We start from the raw sequence: 18,305 nt of genomic DNA, 5'->3' as shown, positions 1-18,305 counted from the left end.
TACCGGAATACAGTTTCCTGTGAAAAAAAAAAGTAAAAAAAAAAGTCCCAGGAATCAGGGCACATTTATTTGAACTTTTACTTGCTGGTTATAGGATGTAAGGATGTATTATGATTAACGTTACCAACATCCTGTGTGGCCTAATTGAAATCAGCCAAAAAAAAAAGCATTTTGATGAAAGATTAATATTTTTTGTTTTTGCCCAGTAAGAAAGTTCAAGTAAACAATTTTGATTCCATGTTTGACATATTAATGTAAAACAACATCAAAGAAAGTCTTGGCAGAAGTATAATTAGGAACTTTATTCTTTTACAAAAGTACAAATTTAATAGAGATGAGCATTTTTTTCCAAACCAACCAAACATTCAAAAATTGTTAAATTTAGCAAAAATAGAAATTCTAATAGATATGTTTTTTTTAGACAAAAGACAATCCTTTGATCAACAATACTGTTTGTCCAAACGCCAGTACAAACAATACGAATTAAAACCAATCTGAGAGATGGAAGAGGTTTGCCAAGATTTGCCTCAGATCTCAAAGGAATCATTGCACACGACATGAACGCTGAGCGTCTCCCAACATACATCTGTACAACGCCAAAATGTAAATGTCAAACATGTCCTCTCTTACTGCATGTCATAAAGGGCAGTATACAAATATTCGGTATTTGAGACAAAATAATGCCCAATGACAGATACTAAATTTATAGTGAACGAATTTCAAACACAAAAGTACATGATACAAAATGCAACAGTATTTTAAAATCATCACTGCAGTCCATCAAAGCCACTCCATTTTGAATGTATTTAAAAAAAAAAAAAAACAAAGGTCAAATTAACAGCACATACAACCTGCCATTTCTCCACAAATAAGTTACGAGAGATCCTGCTCTAGAATGGTTGGTGAAGCGATGCATATTAGTATTAGCACATCAGATAATTCCTTGCCTTGGATTTGATTAAAAACAATGGTGCCCCAGGAGGGCCACGTAAGGCACCATTTCACAGTATACTTAACACAGACACTAGTGAAACTGTACACACCTATAACCCCACACTGAGTGTGCGAGACAAAACTGTCACTGAATTTCAAAAGACCATCCAATAGGATGAAAGACAGTCAGTGTTTTACAACACAGAGTTTCTTCATTTTGCAGAAATCTGTAACAAAAAAAAAAACAAACAAAAAAAAACATCCACACGGATCCTTAGAGACTTAAAGATGCGCTACTTATAAGTTACTAAAAATACTCCCGACTCGTTAGACCTCTAAAACCAGGAACTTTGCATTCACATTTCCAGTGTCTCTATTGCAAATTAGGCTTTTGGTTAAAAACAAGTCCAGCCACTATTAATATAAAACAAATCTCAATCTCTATCCTGAAACGTAAAACCAGTCCGAGTTCAACATTGCTCAACATGATGGCTCATTAATCCAAAACAATGGGGAAATAAAACCATAAAAGGGTGACTCAGAGGGGAAAATCACATGGTGTCCATAGCCGCCGCCTTTTGGCCTTTTCCAGAACCTTCTCATCTCCAGAATGCCTACGTTTGGAAGATTTACAAAAACGCGCTCAAACTGAACAAAGAGTTCATGCCACAGGTGAGTCTGAAGGCACAAACTGGAGATGAATGCGGAGAAGGAGAGGAAGACTTGAACGTATTACTGAGAGTCGAGCAGTTGGAGTACCATTAGCGTGGATGATCTCGTCCATCTCACTGGATCACTGCTACTTCAGAAGAGCCTTGTAGAGCAGCATGGACCTGGCTGTGGTTCGCTCCTGCTCCAAGCAGAAGATCAAGTCCCTGAGGTTGACCCGGGTGACACGCTGCCGGGTCTGCCGGACTGAGGATGTGGAGGATGAGGTAGAACCGGTCGCTGATCCGGAGGAGCCTGCAGGAAACTGAAAGGGAAAAAGGAAAGAATTCATTAGGTCATTGTCCTTTTTCACTCATTTTTAACATGACTGGTTGTTAACGTTTGCCAAGGCTGTGATTGATGATAAATGGTTGCTACATTTAGTAGGCTGTCAAATCACTTTTATATTTATGATTTTATATTTTATCTAACTTTAAACCACCTACAATCATACAAACATGCTGAATTATTTGGAAAAAAAATATACCCTTAATATGAATAAATGTTACTAATTTTTTACATGTCACTGCTTTATAGCATTAAATTATCTTTGGTTTTCTTCTATGGGTGGCAAGGCACTGACAAAAGATCTCTGGGTTAAAGTTATGGACATGCACAAGTCAGTTGATGGATAAAAAAAAATTGAAAGGCCTAGAAGCAAAGTGAAGTCTATTATTAAGAAGTGGAAGGTATTTGGTACAAAACAGATCCTCCCTGGATCAGGACGTCGCTCCAAACTGGATGAAAGAGCCGGAGGAAACTGATCAGAGAGGTGACCAAGAGGCCTACAGTGACTCTGAAGCAGCTGCAGGAATTTATGACAAAGAGTGGTCATTGTGAGCATGTGACAACAATATCACAAATTCTCCACACATGTGGCTTGTATGGGAGGGTTGCAAGAAAAAAGACACTCCTCAAGAAAGGCCACATGCAGTCACGACTGAGCTTTCCCAAAACACACCTTGAAGATTCTGATGCAGACGAGACTATAACTGAATAATTTGGCATCAACACCAAACAATGAATCCAATCCAGCTCACCATCCAAATAACAGCATTCCTCCAGTAAAGCATAGAGGTGGTAATATCCTGTTATGGGGTGTTTCCCTGCAGAGCACTTGTCAGGATAGAAGAAAAAATGGAAATAATTCTTGAGAAAAATCTGCTGCCCTCTGCCAGAAAGTTGTCAATGGGAAGAAGGTTTACCTTCCAACATGACAATGACACAAAGCACACAGCAAAACTGTTCACACACTGGTTGAAGAAGAAGAAGGTGAATGTCCTTGCATGGCCTCGTCAAATTGAACACAACTTTAGCAGTTATGCAAAGAAGAGTGGACAAATATTGCAAAGTCTAGCTGTGCAAAGGTAGCAGAGACAGAGGTATATCCCAACAGACTGAAGATGGTTCAACAAAATGATGACACGTGTGGCTGATCCTTTATCCAACTTTCACTTGGTTGTTATAAGTTGTACTGAGTAAATACAGCTGGATAAAAACTGTGTCCATCTTCATTTCAGGCTGCAAAGCAACAAAATGTGATTATTTTAAAGAGGGTGTTTCTTTTCTATACCCATTGTAAAATTGTAACAATTTTTTATTTTTTAAATTATCCTTCTCAAAGTTTGGATTGGGTCAGATTTTTTTGTGTAAATTTAAAATAGTAAAAAGGTTCACTTTTAGAAAAAAAAAAAAAAAAAAAAAAAAAATCACCCAAAATTAAAGCAGCCAACAACTGAGAAGTCTTTGTGCTACCTAAATCTGAGCCGAGCCAGCCCAACTTTGGTTTGATTCCATAATTTTGCTATTAAGTCCTAGCAGTCATCAAAGATCCTCTGCTTTTGTGTGTTTGTCAGCACACCTGCACAACATGTGATCATCTGTTCTCAGCTGGAGGCTAGAGAACCACACCTCACACCCCGGGCAGCAGACTTTAGATCTCAACTACAGTATCTCAAAGCACTTCATCTTCAGACTCCACTCCAACAAATGAGTGTGCGAAAGAGTGAGATCAGACCATTAAAATAAATCTACACTTATATATTACAAGTCAAGACAAAGAAACGGAGGGCTCACAACCAGCCGTCACCACATTAACCACATTATTTACACAGTCCACCTCGAGCGAAAAGACCTTCCATCTAATTTACAGGAGGAGGGAGGAAGATGGCATGTGTATCGTATTCATCAGCCGTACAGGGGGTCTATAGCGTGACATCAGTCGGCTGGAATGAGGTTAGGGTCTCCAGCCTTCACTGAATACTAAGTATACATGAGAAGGTGTAAGAAGGCCTCTGGGCACAAAACACACACCACACCCTACAGCTTTGTGGGATCTATATCACCCTCATACATGCTCTTACACACCCTGGATGATTTTGACTCTCACACACACCCAGGGCTGGCAAAGCTCACAACAAGTTTACGCGGGCAGGTTGGTGTGCGGTCTTGTATGTTGTTAATGTTAAGCCATTATTTAAAAATTGTCAGGAGGGAGGAACGAAATGCAAAACTGAAATCAGAGATTAATGCCAAAATTTTCACTTTTAGCCACACCCAGAAGAGTCCGTTCCAGGAAGTGTAGTACAAGTGATCAAGTGATAGTAAGCCTATGGTTACATATTGCACACACTTAAATAAACCTGAAATCAATGCAGAGCATTGGATGCAATGTGTGCGGAGACAAAAAACAAGCTAGTGAGTTCATGTTCGATGCAATGCCATGCAATAGTCAACAAACATCAAAACAACAAACACTTATGGATAAGGTCTTAAAAAAAGACCCACTGCATTTAGAGATTTCAAATAAATGGGTCAATGACACAAAGCTCATATTTTTAATATTACAAGTTCTTCGTAATGGAATTAATGACTCAAATACACCTCTTCTATAATGAAATTTTTTTGCCATTCTTAATTAAAATTAATTTGATATTTTTTGGACATGCATAAAGACATTTAAAATAAAATTTGTGAAAGACATTCTACTAGGCATGTAGTGCAACCAACCAATGTTGTTATTGTTAACTAAAACTATTAAAAATAATGTAAAAAAATATTAGATGAAAGTTAGTTGCTAAGGAGATATTTCTCATTTTCATTTTTAAGTACTAAAATGACTAAGTACTAAAATTGAAATAAATTAAAGCCAAACATATAAACAAAAACTAAAAAAAAAATTAAAGCAAATAAAATGACAAAAACTTAAAACTAAAATAAACAAACTATTAAAATAAAAGCAAATATCAGATAATTTGATCTTTTTATGTCAAGGCAAGGTTAAATCAGGTTGTAAGTATTGTGGTGTGACACCCCAAAATACCAAAATGATATTTATAAATGAATAATTCATGACATTTGCAAAACATATTTTTTATCTTTAAAACACAAACTAAACGATAATTAAGATATTAAGAAGATTAAGATACTGAATACATTCACATGTATTCAAGAAAACATAACTTTTTACATGACGGTTACACCACATGACATATCATGAGTCATTAAATTGAAACTAAAATAAATACACAGTACATTTCCAAGAAATTGCAACCTGCTTTAAAAACTACATTTTTATGAAACTTTTTTTTTTTTTTTTTTTTTTTTTTACATTTTTTTTATTTATTTTTTTATCATGGACACTTATTTATCATTGACCCATAAAAAATATTAACAAAAGGCAAAACAGACATTATCAGTCAAATAATTCATTTTTAAAAGTAAAAATCCAACATGCAACCATCTAAACTCTAACCTTTAGTAAGACACTGGTCTACTTGCTCAACTCGACATTGCAGTACAGGAAGACTGTGTTTCACAGTCAGCATGTGTGGGTGAACACGCTCAGGGCATTTTGCCACTATCCTAGTGGTGCGTTAGAGATGGAGCTTGTTAAGCCTGCATAAATGTGTAAAGATATGGATGAATATATTACAGATGTGAGCATTAACGTGCCCCAGGCGCTGAGAGAAATGTATTTTTTTAAACCACATTAGCTGTGGAGTGGAATGTGTAGGGTGCACAAGCTATCTTTTCGAGTGTCATTAGGGTTAAAGTGTGTCGTAAATCCTTGAGTTGTGTTTGTGTGTGTTCACTGTGTGTAGGACAGCAAACACCTCCAGAGGAACTGACTCCACACCCTGAAGAGATGAGGCAGCTTACACTTGTAGGTTTCTGAAAGCCATGAATTGAGCAGAACGGCATGAAATGTATCCTTCAAACAGACGTAAAGGTCTTAAAATCTTCAAAACAAGCACAGGTCATGTGAGAAGCAGCACTGCTCCAAAGCTACCCTAGAATTGAGAAGCCCTTCAACTCAAAGTGACCAAACCACCACAGAGAAAACCCTCTCCAGATGAAATGGAGAAGTGAAAAACCTTATTACTCCACCTTATTCCTCCAAACGACTGTGAGCACTTCTGGCCTCTAAAGGTTAGAGAGTGCCTGAGGGTGCTGTGTGTCTCCAGCGTTTGGGGAAATGACTCGCCTTGCCTCTGCACGAACACAGCCCAGTCTCTGCATAACTGCCGCCCGGGGCTATGCAACCCTGCTCTACTTCACTTTAACCCTATACTAGCCAGCTTTTTGATGGTGGCCTTTTACTTTGATCCAAGACCATCTAACCTTGTGCAATTACAAAACTATTAGACATATGGCTGGGTTTCAAAACAGACCGCTTCAACCCCAACATCTTCATGGTTCCTCAAAGAAAATCCAGAGTTGTGGTCGCATACATTTTTAAAAATAAAATTTCTTTATTGGCATGGATGGTTCCATGAAGAACCTTTAGCATTCATGGAATCTTTCCACTGCGCAAATGGTTTTTTAAAGCAGATAATGGTTCTTTGGATAATTAAAATGTTCTTAACACAAATTATTTGTGGAGCACACAATAGTTCTTCTATGCCATTTCTGCAAAAAGAGTAAGTTGGTGCTATTTTACAACACAATCCCAGTTTGTAGTTAACCATGGATTAAATCTGTAAACTAGTTGACACTACACATAATTAAAAAGTCTTGCTTTGGGGAAGGGGATTTTCTAATTAGAGAAATAGTGGCAAAGCTGCATTTCCTTTGCCTCCAGTAAAGTTGAGGAGCTGAGGGGTAGAGCTGGGATAAAATCCAGGCCTGCGGCCCCAAACAAAACACAAGCATGTGAGGCTTTGAGGTGCTCCATCATTACCTCACCACATAATTAACTACAGACACAACAAAATGTACCATAATGTATGCATGCTTGTCCAACTGATGAAGATACTACCACAAACCCTTAATCAACCCTGAACCCAAAATGCAAACATACTTTTCAGATAGGTTTCAGATAGGCTGTTTTTCTCAAAATTCAGCAAAATAATCGAATCGATAGCTTCAAACATACACCGATGAATCTAAAAAGCAGGAAAAAATAGATTCTCTGAAGATAAGTGACATTCTGGGTGGTTGCTATGACCTTTCCTGGGTGTTTTGAGTGGTTTTATTAAGTAGCTATGCAGTTGCTAGGGTGTCCTGGCTGTTTTTTAGCACAATGCTGTGTGGTTGCTAAAAACTATCCAAATAAACAGAAAGCCCCTAAAAACCACATAACTAAATGCTAAAATTACCTAGAATACTTCTAACAACCATATAAAACTTGCTATCTTTTCTGGGTGATTTTTTACCATGTTATGTGGTTGCTAGGGTATTCTGGTGGTTGTTGTGGTGTTTCTAGGGTGTTCTCGGTGGTAGCTTACCACATTACCAATTAAAAGAACCCACCTCAATTCTCCAGGACCTAGACACAGCACACATTTTAGTCAATGTACCAAGCATCTATCATTTTCATATCAATGAAAGAAGTTTTCAAACCTGCTATAATCATTGCTAATAACCATGAAATATACAATGAACACCAATTCAGAATAAATCAGCCTCAGAAATCGTTAGGAAAATCTTGAATGTAATGCAAAAGTGCAGCATGTATGCCAAACACTCGGGTCAGAGGATGTCAGAAGATGCCACATACTGTGATTCATCCGGGCTGTGGGAGTTGACATCTCCTCCAGACCTCTCCAACTCTTTTAGAATTTAAGCATAATTGAAGTGTCTAAATCGATACCCTGGCAACATAAGTCTGCCGAATTTCTATGGTAAATATCCATGCTGCAGATTCACAACTATTCTGCACACGTTTTAGAATCAGCATATCCCTTTCTTGCCCTCTTTCACTCTCTCAGCACAAAGCACCGGGAAGCTTCAGGCAGCACTTGCAGGAGAACCAACATTCTGCCTACATCTGCCTCCAATTCAAACAGCTCTCCCACATTGTGTTGCCTTGCCTGAATAAAAAAAACAACAACACTTGTCAACAGCTTACATGGCTGCAAGTGCACATTAAGCTTGAGGGTAATGCTATACAAACACCAAGTAGTTCAACAAAGATTGTATCACAATGGTCTTTATAACACAGTTTGGAGTACAAAAAAATGTTCCTTTAAAGTGGACGGGGTGGTGAATGTCTGCAATACTATGGATTTTGTGTCTTGTATAACTCTCAAAATGAGATATGACATTTTGTTTATCAATGGAATGGACTTAATATACATAACGTTGCTGTTATAGTACAAATAGCACAAAGCATTCCTTCTGTGCTTCAATCCAGAATAAACAATGTATAAACGGCAATAGTATGAGCTGTAATGGTAGCTGAACAGCTTGAGGAAATCAGGAGGGTAAGCCGAGATGGTGCCAATACCCCTCCGGCTTCTACATACACAGAGGGTCATTGCTGTAATATGAAACAGATTATTTACACAACCAACCAGAGATCTCTGGGAGTGGGGGAAAATGAAAAACGTAAATGTAAAAAAAAAAAAAAAAAAAAGGTAAATGCTGGAGATCCAAGACCACAATGTATATGACCATCAAGACCCACAGCTGTTTTTACTCTAAGCTATCAACAGAAATCTGCACTCTTCTTCCTTAATTGCGTTTTTTTTTTTAAGGAAATCACAAACTAGAATCACAGCCATTTTGTTTTATTCTTATAGTTTCATATAATGAACACTATTGAATCTTTGGATAAGACAGTGCTTTGGTTAATGAACTCCAGTAAGATTTACATTTATGGTTTATGTGCAAATGCTTAAAACACAGATAGATATCAGCCTGTGTGACTTACTCGAGGTTGTAACTTGTTCCAACTGATGAAATGGAGTGCGAATAAACTAAATGCAAGGAAGGACATGGAGCAATGGGAAGGAAAGCGATAGAGAGAGAGAACGAGAGAGAGAGAAAGAAGAGAAGTGGTAGAGTACGACTTGAATTTAATATTTCATGATTGCCTGAAGGGCTTTTCACAGATCAATGTGACTCTGTACCCAAGCCAGTGTCAGCCAGAGAGCACCAGGAGAAAGCAAAAGAGCGAAAAAGAGAGAGAAAGAGAAAACAGTTGAAAGTATGAGATACACAGTGTAAAAGACAAAGAAAAGAGTTAAAGAAGGACAAGCATAAAAAAATTACACAAAAAAAGCAAGAGCAAGAAAGTGATAGAGAAAGAAATATTTGGCTCATCGGTTCAGGAGACTGTTAGTCTTCAAAACACCAGAGTGTGTTTGCTCCATGAAAGATGCACCCTCCACTGACTCCATGCCAGTGGGCTTCGCCAGAGGCACACATTACCTCCGTTAATGGGTTTCCATTTGAGCAGCAGAAAGGAAGCCAATAACCTATCCACACTAATGGATTAGTCTACATGTAGGCAACCTCTGCAGCAAATCCTGGACCAACTGTTTTCTTAAGAAACATAAGAAACAAAGGATGTCACCATATGTGGGAACAAATTTGAAATTCCGAAAAAAAAGGAGGTAGAAACTCTTGTCAACAGCTATATCAGGCCAATGTATCCAAAAAGCCTCTTCATTCTGATTGGCTTAACTCAAGCCAACTTTCACAAAACTTGCAGTTGGAGGGAACTTGGTGAGTGTTGTTCTTCCACGGCCATCATGAACCAATAAACTTACCATTTTAATTAGTGAAGATTAACAAGGGAGGTAATTAATTTCTGAGATGGGCATCTTAAAAGCGCCAAAGGCTTGACTTTGTTGACGGAGCCGAATGCGTTTTCATTGATGTGGGCAAAATAGAGGGGCATCATTATAAGCTAGCAAAAAGCATGCACTTGCATTCTAAAAGAGTCGATGGCTGGAAACGTTCCACTTTGAGGGCTATTGTGATGTTATTATTGGAACTTAATGTAGAGCACCTTATTCGTTTCACCAAACAGCCCACAGAACCATCATTAGCTGTAACAGGTACAAAAGACGAAACGGTGCTATGCTAAGAAGGACTATACAAACAAGCTGATCAAAATCCAGGAAACAAAGAACAGGAAGTAGTAAAAGTAAAGCCATTGTGTTACAGAAAATTTAAATCGGCATGTCTGAGGCAAGCTGAACATGAACAGGTCATGAAAACTGAAACATATGGTAGGGCTGCCATTCGGAAACTGCAAAAGGGCAACAAAAGATGTTTAAACTCAAGCAACAACTCACTAAGGATGGGTGATACCATTTATTTTGTTTTCGATCCGATACTGATACTTTTGAAGGCCAGTATCGTCAATATCCATACTGATACAATACTTCTAAACTGAACGTTTAAATTATTAATTTTATTAAATTACAAAGAGTAAAATGGGTAATGATACCCACTTAACTTTATATTTGAAACATTTTAACATTCAACATGCCTTAATTGCAACCTATCAAGTTATATTTTTGTTTAAATATGTTTACTGTAGTGGTAACCACAGAAATCTACAAATGCTATAGTTGAACTGGTCACTTTAGTAAACTTTAAACTTTGGTTCATTTTCATAAGGGACTGCCAGTGACAGGATGTTGCATGCATAAAATGCAACCTTTTTATTCTGACAGTGTACGATTTATACTAACATTACAGAAGAGAACATGATCAATATGAACTTTTAATGTTCAATTTAAATAAATGTAATTGCACAAACTATGTAGGCTACAATTTCAGTTTATTAAATAATAAAAAAATAAAACATATATTTCCTCTAAATACCATAAATACCATCTTCCATTCCCAAAATCACCAAAATCATCAAGGCTTTTTTATGATACTTTTGGAAAATGTAAGCCTGTTTGAATACAGTGTCAGCAGTGAGTGAATGCTTTCTGTGATTGATTGGTTCTGTCTTGCAACATCTGTGTGTGTCCAATTCAATGCATAATGTAAGCATTAAATTTTTTGTTAAATAAAACACCTTAGTAACGATATTTTTTATTTGATTATCGATACTTTCGATAATCACATTAGTATCAATATATCGATACTTCAGGGTCGATATGCCCATCCCTACAACACACAAAAACCCCAGAGCAATGGGAAAAAAAGAAATATGTTCTGACGAGCCATGTTTCTTCTGTTCTCCTACATCCAGACAGTTATGTTTACAGTTAACACACAGTTAGATGTTATGTTTGAAACCAATATAAGGTCAAATGCATTTATAGTCTGACCAAGTTGCCAATCTGAGCATCATCAAGCCATCATGTGAAGCTCTCAAGCACACAGTAGGAATAGCAAATTCCATCTCCTTCATCCTTCAAGGCATTTTTCCTCACGGAGAATGATGCAATATTCCACTCCTCACACTTCAAGAGTTTTATAACAGTATTCCAAGAAGAACATAAAATCTTCTGGAGGCCCTGCTCTTCATTTGATCATAGCTACATACTGCAAGGGATTTTTCATTTTGTCAACTCCCTGTACAAACTTCAGTAAGTCCATCGAGTGCTACACACTGCTTGTGTTTTGTTCATTGACTTCAAAGCGTTCCATTACGTTGTGCATAACAAAAGTTAACATTACATATATTTACCACAATGAAACATAACAGTGATATTCAGATCTACAATTAAACATTTCATGGATAAATTACAGTTACAAAATCACTATTAATTGCATAAAACAATAAGAATATCATTGCAAAATCTGGCTCCAATAATTAAAAAAAAAAAAATTATAATATTTCAGACATATCTTCAGTCGAATTTTAGCTAAAAGCGACAGGACTGCAAATAGCCCTCCAATTTAAAATCCTTTTCAGTCTGACACTAGGATTTATCTGGGTCAAACAAATAAACCCAATTAGACCTCCCTTAATATATTGGATGAAAAAATGCCTGTCAAAGCAGGAGTTGATCAATACAAAATTAAGAATCATCACTCTTACAAAGCCCTAACCACTAACAAAGCCCTTCCTCTTCTTGCAATGGTAGCCTGAGGTCAGAAAGAGACAATTTTTGGCATTACGTTATTCCACGCAACCCCTACAAACTGATAACAGACTCTTCATGCTCCTTCTTATCATGTCAAAACACATGCAGATAACCCACAGATAGCACTCATCACATCTCCGTGCATGAAAAAACACTGGAGCTCCAATCAACCAGCAAAATCTGCCACAGGAAACAAGAGAACCTGTGCAAATTTTATATTAATGATATAACTTTACACAACGGTAACAAATCATAGAGATAAAGTATGTGTGTAGGCCAAGGTGAAGGCAGGTAAGGACTGAAAATGTGAGCAAATTGGGAACCTGAGGAACAGACATCTAAATGTGAAAAGCAATTAAGAGAAAAGATTTTAACAAATTTACATTCTGAAAAATTATTTATCTGAATAGAACAAGACCACAAAAAGACATAATTTCTAGGCATAATAACTTAAGTTTCAGTCTTTTACCTAGCAAAAATAAAACACTATTGTTTGGCTTAAGACTACATAAAATAAGCTGAACAGTGCCAGTCCCTGTTATGAAAAAGAGCTCTGGATATTATGCCATTAAGAATACAAATTATATTACATTTATGTCAATACCAATAAGTCGATATTAAAATTCTACTATTTTGTCCAAAAAAAAAAAAAAAAGTTTTAATACTACAAGTGAATTCGGGATTTTTTTTTTGATTTGCTAAAGTATTGCAACATACATCTGAGCAAAAAGTATAGAAAAGGAAAAAAATAGCGACAGGATATGGTTGTTGAATTGGAGGAGGCGGAACTGAATGCGAGTTAGATGCAGTTTATTGTAAAAAAGGTTTTTAAGAGTTTAAGCAGACAAAATGATGGAAAAAAAGTCTGTCATTAGCCACCAAAGAGATGTTTCTTCTCTAGTTTCACCAGAAGTTTGAGTTAAGACATTTTGATTAAGAATAAAAAAAAATATAAAAAGATTTTCAAAAATAGACCATGTCAAACTTCATTTCATGCAAGCTTTTAGGAGTGGGTTAGATGACTACAAAGGTAACCTAAATGTAAAAATTAGGAAAATTACAATAAATAATGAAATATACAACAATATCAAGCGATATCATTAATAAATGTAAAAACGTATTGATCGACTGTTCATCCCTATCTGTAATTTGTCTTTGTGGACCAGAAAAAGAGAGTCATAAGAACAACATGAAGATGAGAAAATGGTGACAGGATGTTAATTTTGGGGTGAACGGTCCCTTTAATGATTCATACTGAACAAGAGCACACTCTCAGTTCAATGACTGGTAATGTTTAAACTTCATGCCACTGCTGCAAAAAGCTGAGCTTTGGTAGTGCTCATTACTGGCTACACATTTCAATCTGCCTTTGGTATTCCATGTCTGCCCCCACGTCCCCCTCCCTCCCCCCATTCAGTCTCTGCCCTCTGGCCGATCTGGCAGAGGGGGAGATTTTAATTGTGGCTATAGAACTCTGCACGGTTCTTTGCCTGTGAGCGAGCCCTCACTTCAGTGAGTGAGAGCTTGCTTTAGTGATATTGGGTCCAGTCCATCCCTTCAGGCTGCTTTTAATGGCCCTCTCCTCTCTTTCATAGCCGGGGCTAAGATTGTTTTCCATGTGATGCCTGTTAATTCTGCTGCAGGGAAGGGCAACCATATATCCATCCTCCTTTTTTGTATGAGAGATACATTTCTTCTTGCTTTCCATCTCCATTTTTCTTTCTCACAATACTCGCTTTTCTCGACTTGAGCTGAAAGTTAAAGCCAACACATTATACTTACGGAATGCATGCGGGATGAGAAGGTACTCGTGGTTGGTTGGAACATTAAGAATCACTATAATGATAACTATATTTGCATCCACACCAATGCACAATAATGTTCTGTTTATTTATAAGCACATGCTTCACTTTTGTGGTCTGCCACTTTAAATGCTCAAGCTCTTTAAAGCAGGATGGGTTCTTATTGGCTGTCAATGTTTTTATCATTCATCAGTTGGAAAAAACAAATTATTTTGAAAGTAATTCCAATGTGTCGTTATTGTTATAGTTGTGGTGTGCTGTTCTTTTAAATTTAGAACCCACCCTTGGTGTGAACAGGCCTTAATGCTCACTTTTCTCAACTCAAGCTAAAAGGTCAATTCAACATTTTGCGGACCAAGAAGAGTCTCATGGTTCGTTGGTGTCAAAAATCATGGCGATCTTCAAGAATTATATTAGTAATAACACAAGAAGTGCACCAGACACATTATGAAAACATCTTCTCTTCCTCTTTTTCCACAAGAATAGTTTCTCAATCCATCATCCTCTGGCCTCAGGACCAGGATGAACATGTTAATATGGGCTGCCCATGTTAGGACTGCTCAACTCTGAACCCTTGTGTGATCTGCCCACAGGCTCAGTCTGGTATGCAGGCCCACAGGAACTCAGCGGCCTTTATTACAGCATGCCCTAAAACTCGCCCTTCAGAAACGTCCTCATCACCTGCCCTTGTGACTAATCTACCCTTGAGCATTCCTGCAAGGCTGCCCTCTGGCTTAAATGCTTCATCAACCCAAAGACAGACGGAATAGCAATCAAACAACAAACCGCCTCGAGGGCATCGAGGCCAGACAAAGGGCAGGCAGAAAACAGCACCTCTTCCTCAACTGCTGCAAACAAGAACTTGAGTATTTTATCTCAACGAAGATCCCCACAGAATGACACCGCAGGAAGCTTTTATTTAGAAGCGAACGGGGAGCAAGGACGATGTATTTTGCTGTCAGGAAGCGGGGGTGGGTGAAGAATGAGTGGAGCCATTATGACATGGCTGCCTCCCGCTTCGGGCCATGCTGCCCTTCAGGCACATTGCTGTGGAGATGAAATCTCTGACTGGACCCTTCAGAGCAGGCCCAGCCTTGGACCCCTGGGCGAGGACCGACCCCTTTAGAAAAGTCATATTCGCTTTGCTCCACATCGAGTGGGTGTGTGCGAGTTTCTGTGCACGTGTTGGGAGGGGGGCACCGCCGAAGGCAATGTTAGTTGGATGTGAAAGACAGAAATGATGGGCGGAAAATGAAGAGAGAAGACATATCTTTGCCTTCATTCTGGACGTGTGAGATACAAACGCTTGTACCTGTGATGCCAAAAAGTAATCTGCAAAAGCATCAGGTTTGCTGATCTGTTTTGGTTGTGTTTTATGTGGGTGGATGAAGGTAATCCATAGTGAAAGAAGTCGGCAGTGCATTCATAGAGCAGAAATAATGCTTTTATTTGGTTATTTATGCTTTCCATAAAGGGACATTTAGTGGCCTCCACAGCAGCAGATTGCTGCAATGCAAGCAAAAAGAAGATCTAAGCCATGAGGCAGGTCATTAGAACTGTCCCTACTGTTATCGTTGATAGCATTAATGATCGTTTATGTGAGATATCATCTGACACATCTCTTATTGATAATATGCCATAGGCAGTAGCATGTGAAGTCACAATTCACATAGAACTGAAATGATACTTGCTTGATTTACTAAATTAGAACAAATAAGCTTTGCTCAAGCAAAAGATGTAGTGAGTATGTGACTGGTTGGGGCATTTGTTATGGCCATACATTTGAATCTTATTAGTGCAATAGTCAGGTTTCTGAAGACAATTTACCATAAGCTCAGAAGAAATAATGTTATCAGCGGAAACACATTTTTTGTAATAAAAATAAAAAAAATTAAAAAATTAATATTTTATAGCTAAATTCCAGACGAAATACTAGACTAATCATAAATCCTGACAAGAAAGATACATCAATTAGGAACTTACAGAAAACAAATAAGGACAAACTAGAGAAAAAAAATAAAAAAATTTTTTGTTTTTTATATTTATATTTTATAAACTTATTTGGGGTCATAAAATTTTGAAATATTTATATAACAAGTCTTGTGCTCATCAAGGCGGCATTCTTTTTCATGAAGATACAGTAAAAACAGTAATACTGTGAAATAATAAAACAATCTAAAACAACCTATAACAAATATAAAAATGTTGATTTAGTGGTATCATCAGTATTACTGATAATTATTTTGTTGAAACCATGATAGATTATCTTTATGATTAATTGATTACATTATACATTTATTACATATATATTAAATTTTAATACCCCAATAGTTTTACCATAGTTTGTTTTTTTGACAACATTTGCAGTGCTTTGTAATTCATTCTCAAGTACACAATCTTGTAGACTTTATTACATTTCATGCTTCTATTTTATGTTTGTAATGTGAACCATTTTAGACTTGGTTAGTTTGGTTTTTGCTTTGAACTCTTTTATCTCTATTAAAAAATGATGAAAAAAAGAAAAATATTAAAGCAACCAAGGCCATTGAAAAATGAGAAATACCTCTGTAGCAAAAGCTTAAAATCTTGCCAATGATGATGATAATTTTGTATTCATAAGATTTGCTTTTGTAATCAGTTTTTTGAATATTTGCTGGGTTTGAAGAAAACCTTTCTTGAGACTTTGTGAGGGAAACATCTTACACTTCAGGAGCTGACATGCTTTAATTCACTTGGCATTGGCCCACATGAACCTAAGAATAGAGGTCCATCTAAACAAGGTCCCGAGGGTCTTACCTCTGCACCTGCTGAGGCCCCAGGAGAGTCAAGCTTGCGTTTCTTGCGGGGTCCGATGGCGGCTAGGGCTGTGAGGTTGGCATCTCGCTGTCTCATCTGGGCGAGTTCCTGCTGTTGCATCTGAATGACAAGAACATTCAATCAATATTAACTGCATGAACGCTATATCAAAACCCTTCATGCGAAACAATTTATACATTGTGTAGGTCTGTGAATAACAAGTTTCCAAGTAAGTATAACGGTGTATCACATTCACTTACTTGAATTATCATTTTCAAATATTTGTATGCTGTGTATTTTACATTCATTCCAAACTGCCCCGAAGAGCTCTATAGAGCAAATGAAGCTCCAAACATCATGCACAGCTTCAATGCAGCAAATAACTCAGAGCTTTCGCCATATCTGGGTGCTTAATTCAATTTCTTTTCACAAGGGAATGAGGGAGAAAGTGAGTGAGTGTTTGAGAATGAGAGAGCGAGCGATTTTCAAAAAGCACAGCCCGCAGGTAAAGTCATCTCACCCTAGCAGGCAGTGACAGAGCCAGCCATGCCGGGAGGGGTGGATGAGAAGGGGGGCTGCGCGTCCTCCGTTCCCCCGCTCGGAGTGAGCACTGCTGGGCACAGAATGCAGAGAGAGCCCTCACCTCTCCTCACCCTGACACTCACACCACTATGGCCATGAACTCGAAAAAAAAAAAAAAAAAAAAAAAAACCCTAGCAGCAAGAACGGTTTTGTGTGTCATCAACGGTCCCATTAGAAAGTGTGTTCACCGAGCCGCAGTGGCCGCTGGAGTTATGAAGTCAGGGCTTGACAATAAGGACTGCCCGATGGCCTGGGGACAGCATGAAAGACATTCGGGACAGTAGACGGATTTGTCACTTGCCCGATCGGGCCACTGCAGCGCCGTCACTTAATTTGATTATTTGCATGTGTTTTTAAGCCTTGTTAATTTAAAAATTCAAGCGAATAAAAAGCATTTGAAAGACAACTACATTCAGTACACGCGCGCTGTGTTCTGTGTAAACAGCGAGCCACCTGAACAGGTAAATACATACAAAGTATCTCAAAATACCATCCTGGCAAGTAACTTTGTATCTTTCACAATGATTAATCTATATGTAATTTATACAGAGGAGTACAGATGCACAGATCGACCGTCCTTTTTTGTTGTTGCTTTATTTCAGCCTATTTTCTGTTCCGTGCTTGCACACAAACTGCACTGCAATAATTTTCCCAAATGCCATTTGTGTGGAAATATTACATTATTATTATAATTAGTCTGTAAACGGATGTTAACAGAGGCCAGAGACTATGAAGCCGGACACAAAGAGGAGAAAATACTGGAGCAGTCAGATCAAGATCACTGTTCACGATACGCGAAATATAGGAAGAAAATCCTAAATATTGAATTTTATATGAATGTGTTTCTGAGGGGAATTGGCTGTTTTTAGAAATGGTGTTTTCTTTGTCTCTGTATAATGCATGTAAATTAGTGATGCTGTGTTTACAGCGGTAACCAAGGAAACGCGGTATTACTGTTCCATAAGCGCCACTTTCTGTCAGAGAGTGAACCTGTCTCATTCAGCCCATCTACGGTTTCTGTGTCAAGCAGATGTTTTATGTAGCATAATTTCACAAAGCTAAAGTCAGACCACTCTGTTTTTGCTTCAGATTTTGAAATTATACAGTCAAATAAAAAAATCAAACATTGCACATGTATTTTTTTTAATCAATTCAAGATTAAAATGCAGTGGCTGCTTCTAATTTCAAATGGTTGTGAAAA

At 37.7% G+C, this 18,305-nt stretch overlaps 1 protein-coding gene across 1 annotated transcript in view; it reads right to left on the bottom strand.

Annotated features, from left to right (window-relative positions):
* Nucleotides 1–287: 287 nt before the first annotated feature.
* si:dkey-219c3.2 (transcription initiation factor TFIID subunit 4) overlaps nt 288–18,305 on the bottom strand; it is a 43,405-nt gene continuing 25,387 nt past the window's right edge. Inside the window, exons 13-14 of the mRNA XM_042715428.1 lie at nt 16,523–16,642; nt 288–1,906 (exon numbers count right to left, since the gene is read on the bottom strand). Coding sequence (XP_042571362.1) covers nt 1,733–1,906; nt 16,523–16,642 — 294 coding nt within the window. The 3' untranslated portion in view covers nt 288–1,732. The remainder of the gene's footprint in view (nt 1,907–16,522; nt 16,643–18,305) is intronic.

Source organism: Cyprinus carpio, chromosome A25 (assembly GCF_018340385.1).
Source record: "Cyprinus carpio isolate SPL01 chromosome A25, ASM1834038v1, whole genome shotgun sequence".
Classification (NCBI taxonomy): domain Eukaryota; kingdom Metazoa; phylum Chordata; class Actinopteri; order Cypriniformes; family Cyprinidae; genus Cyprinus; species Cyprinus carpio.
Note: the sequence above shows the minus strand (reverse complement) of the source record. Positions and strands in the feature narration are given on the sequence as shown.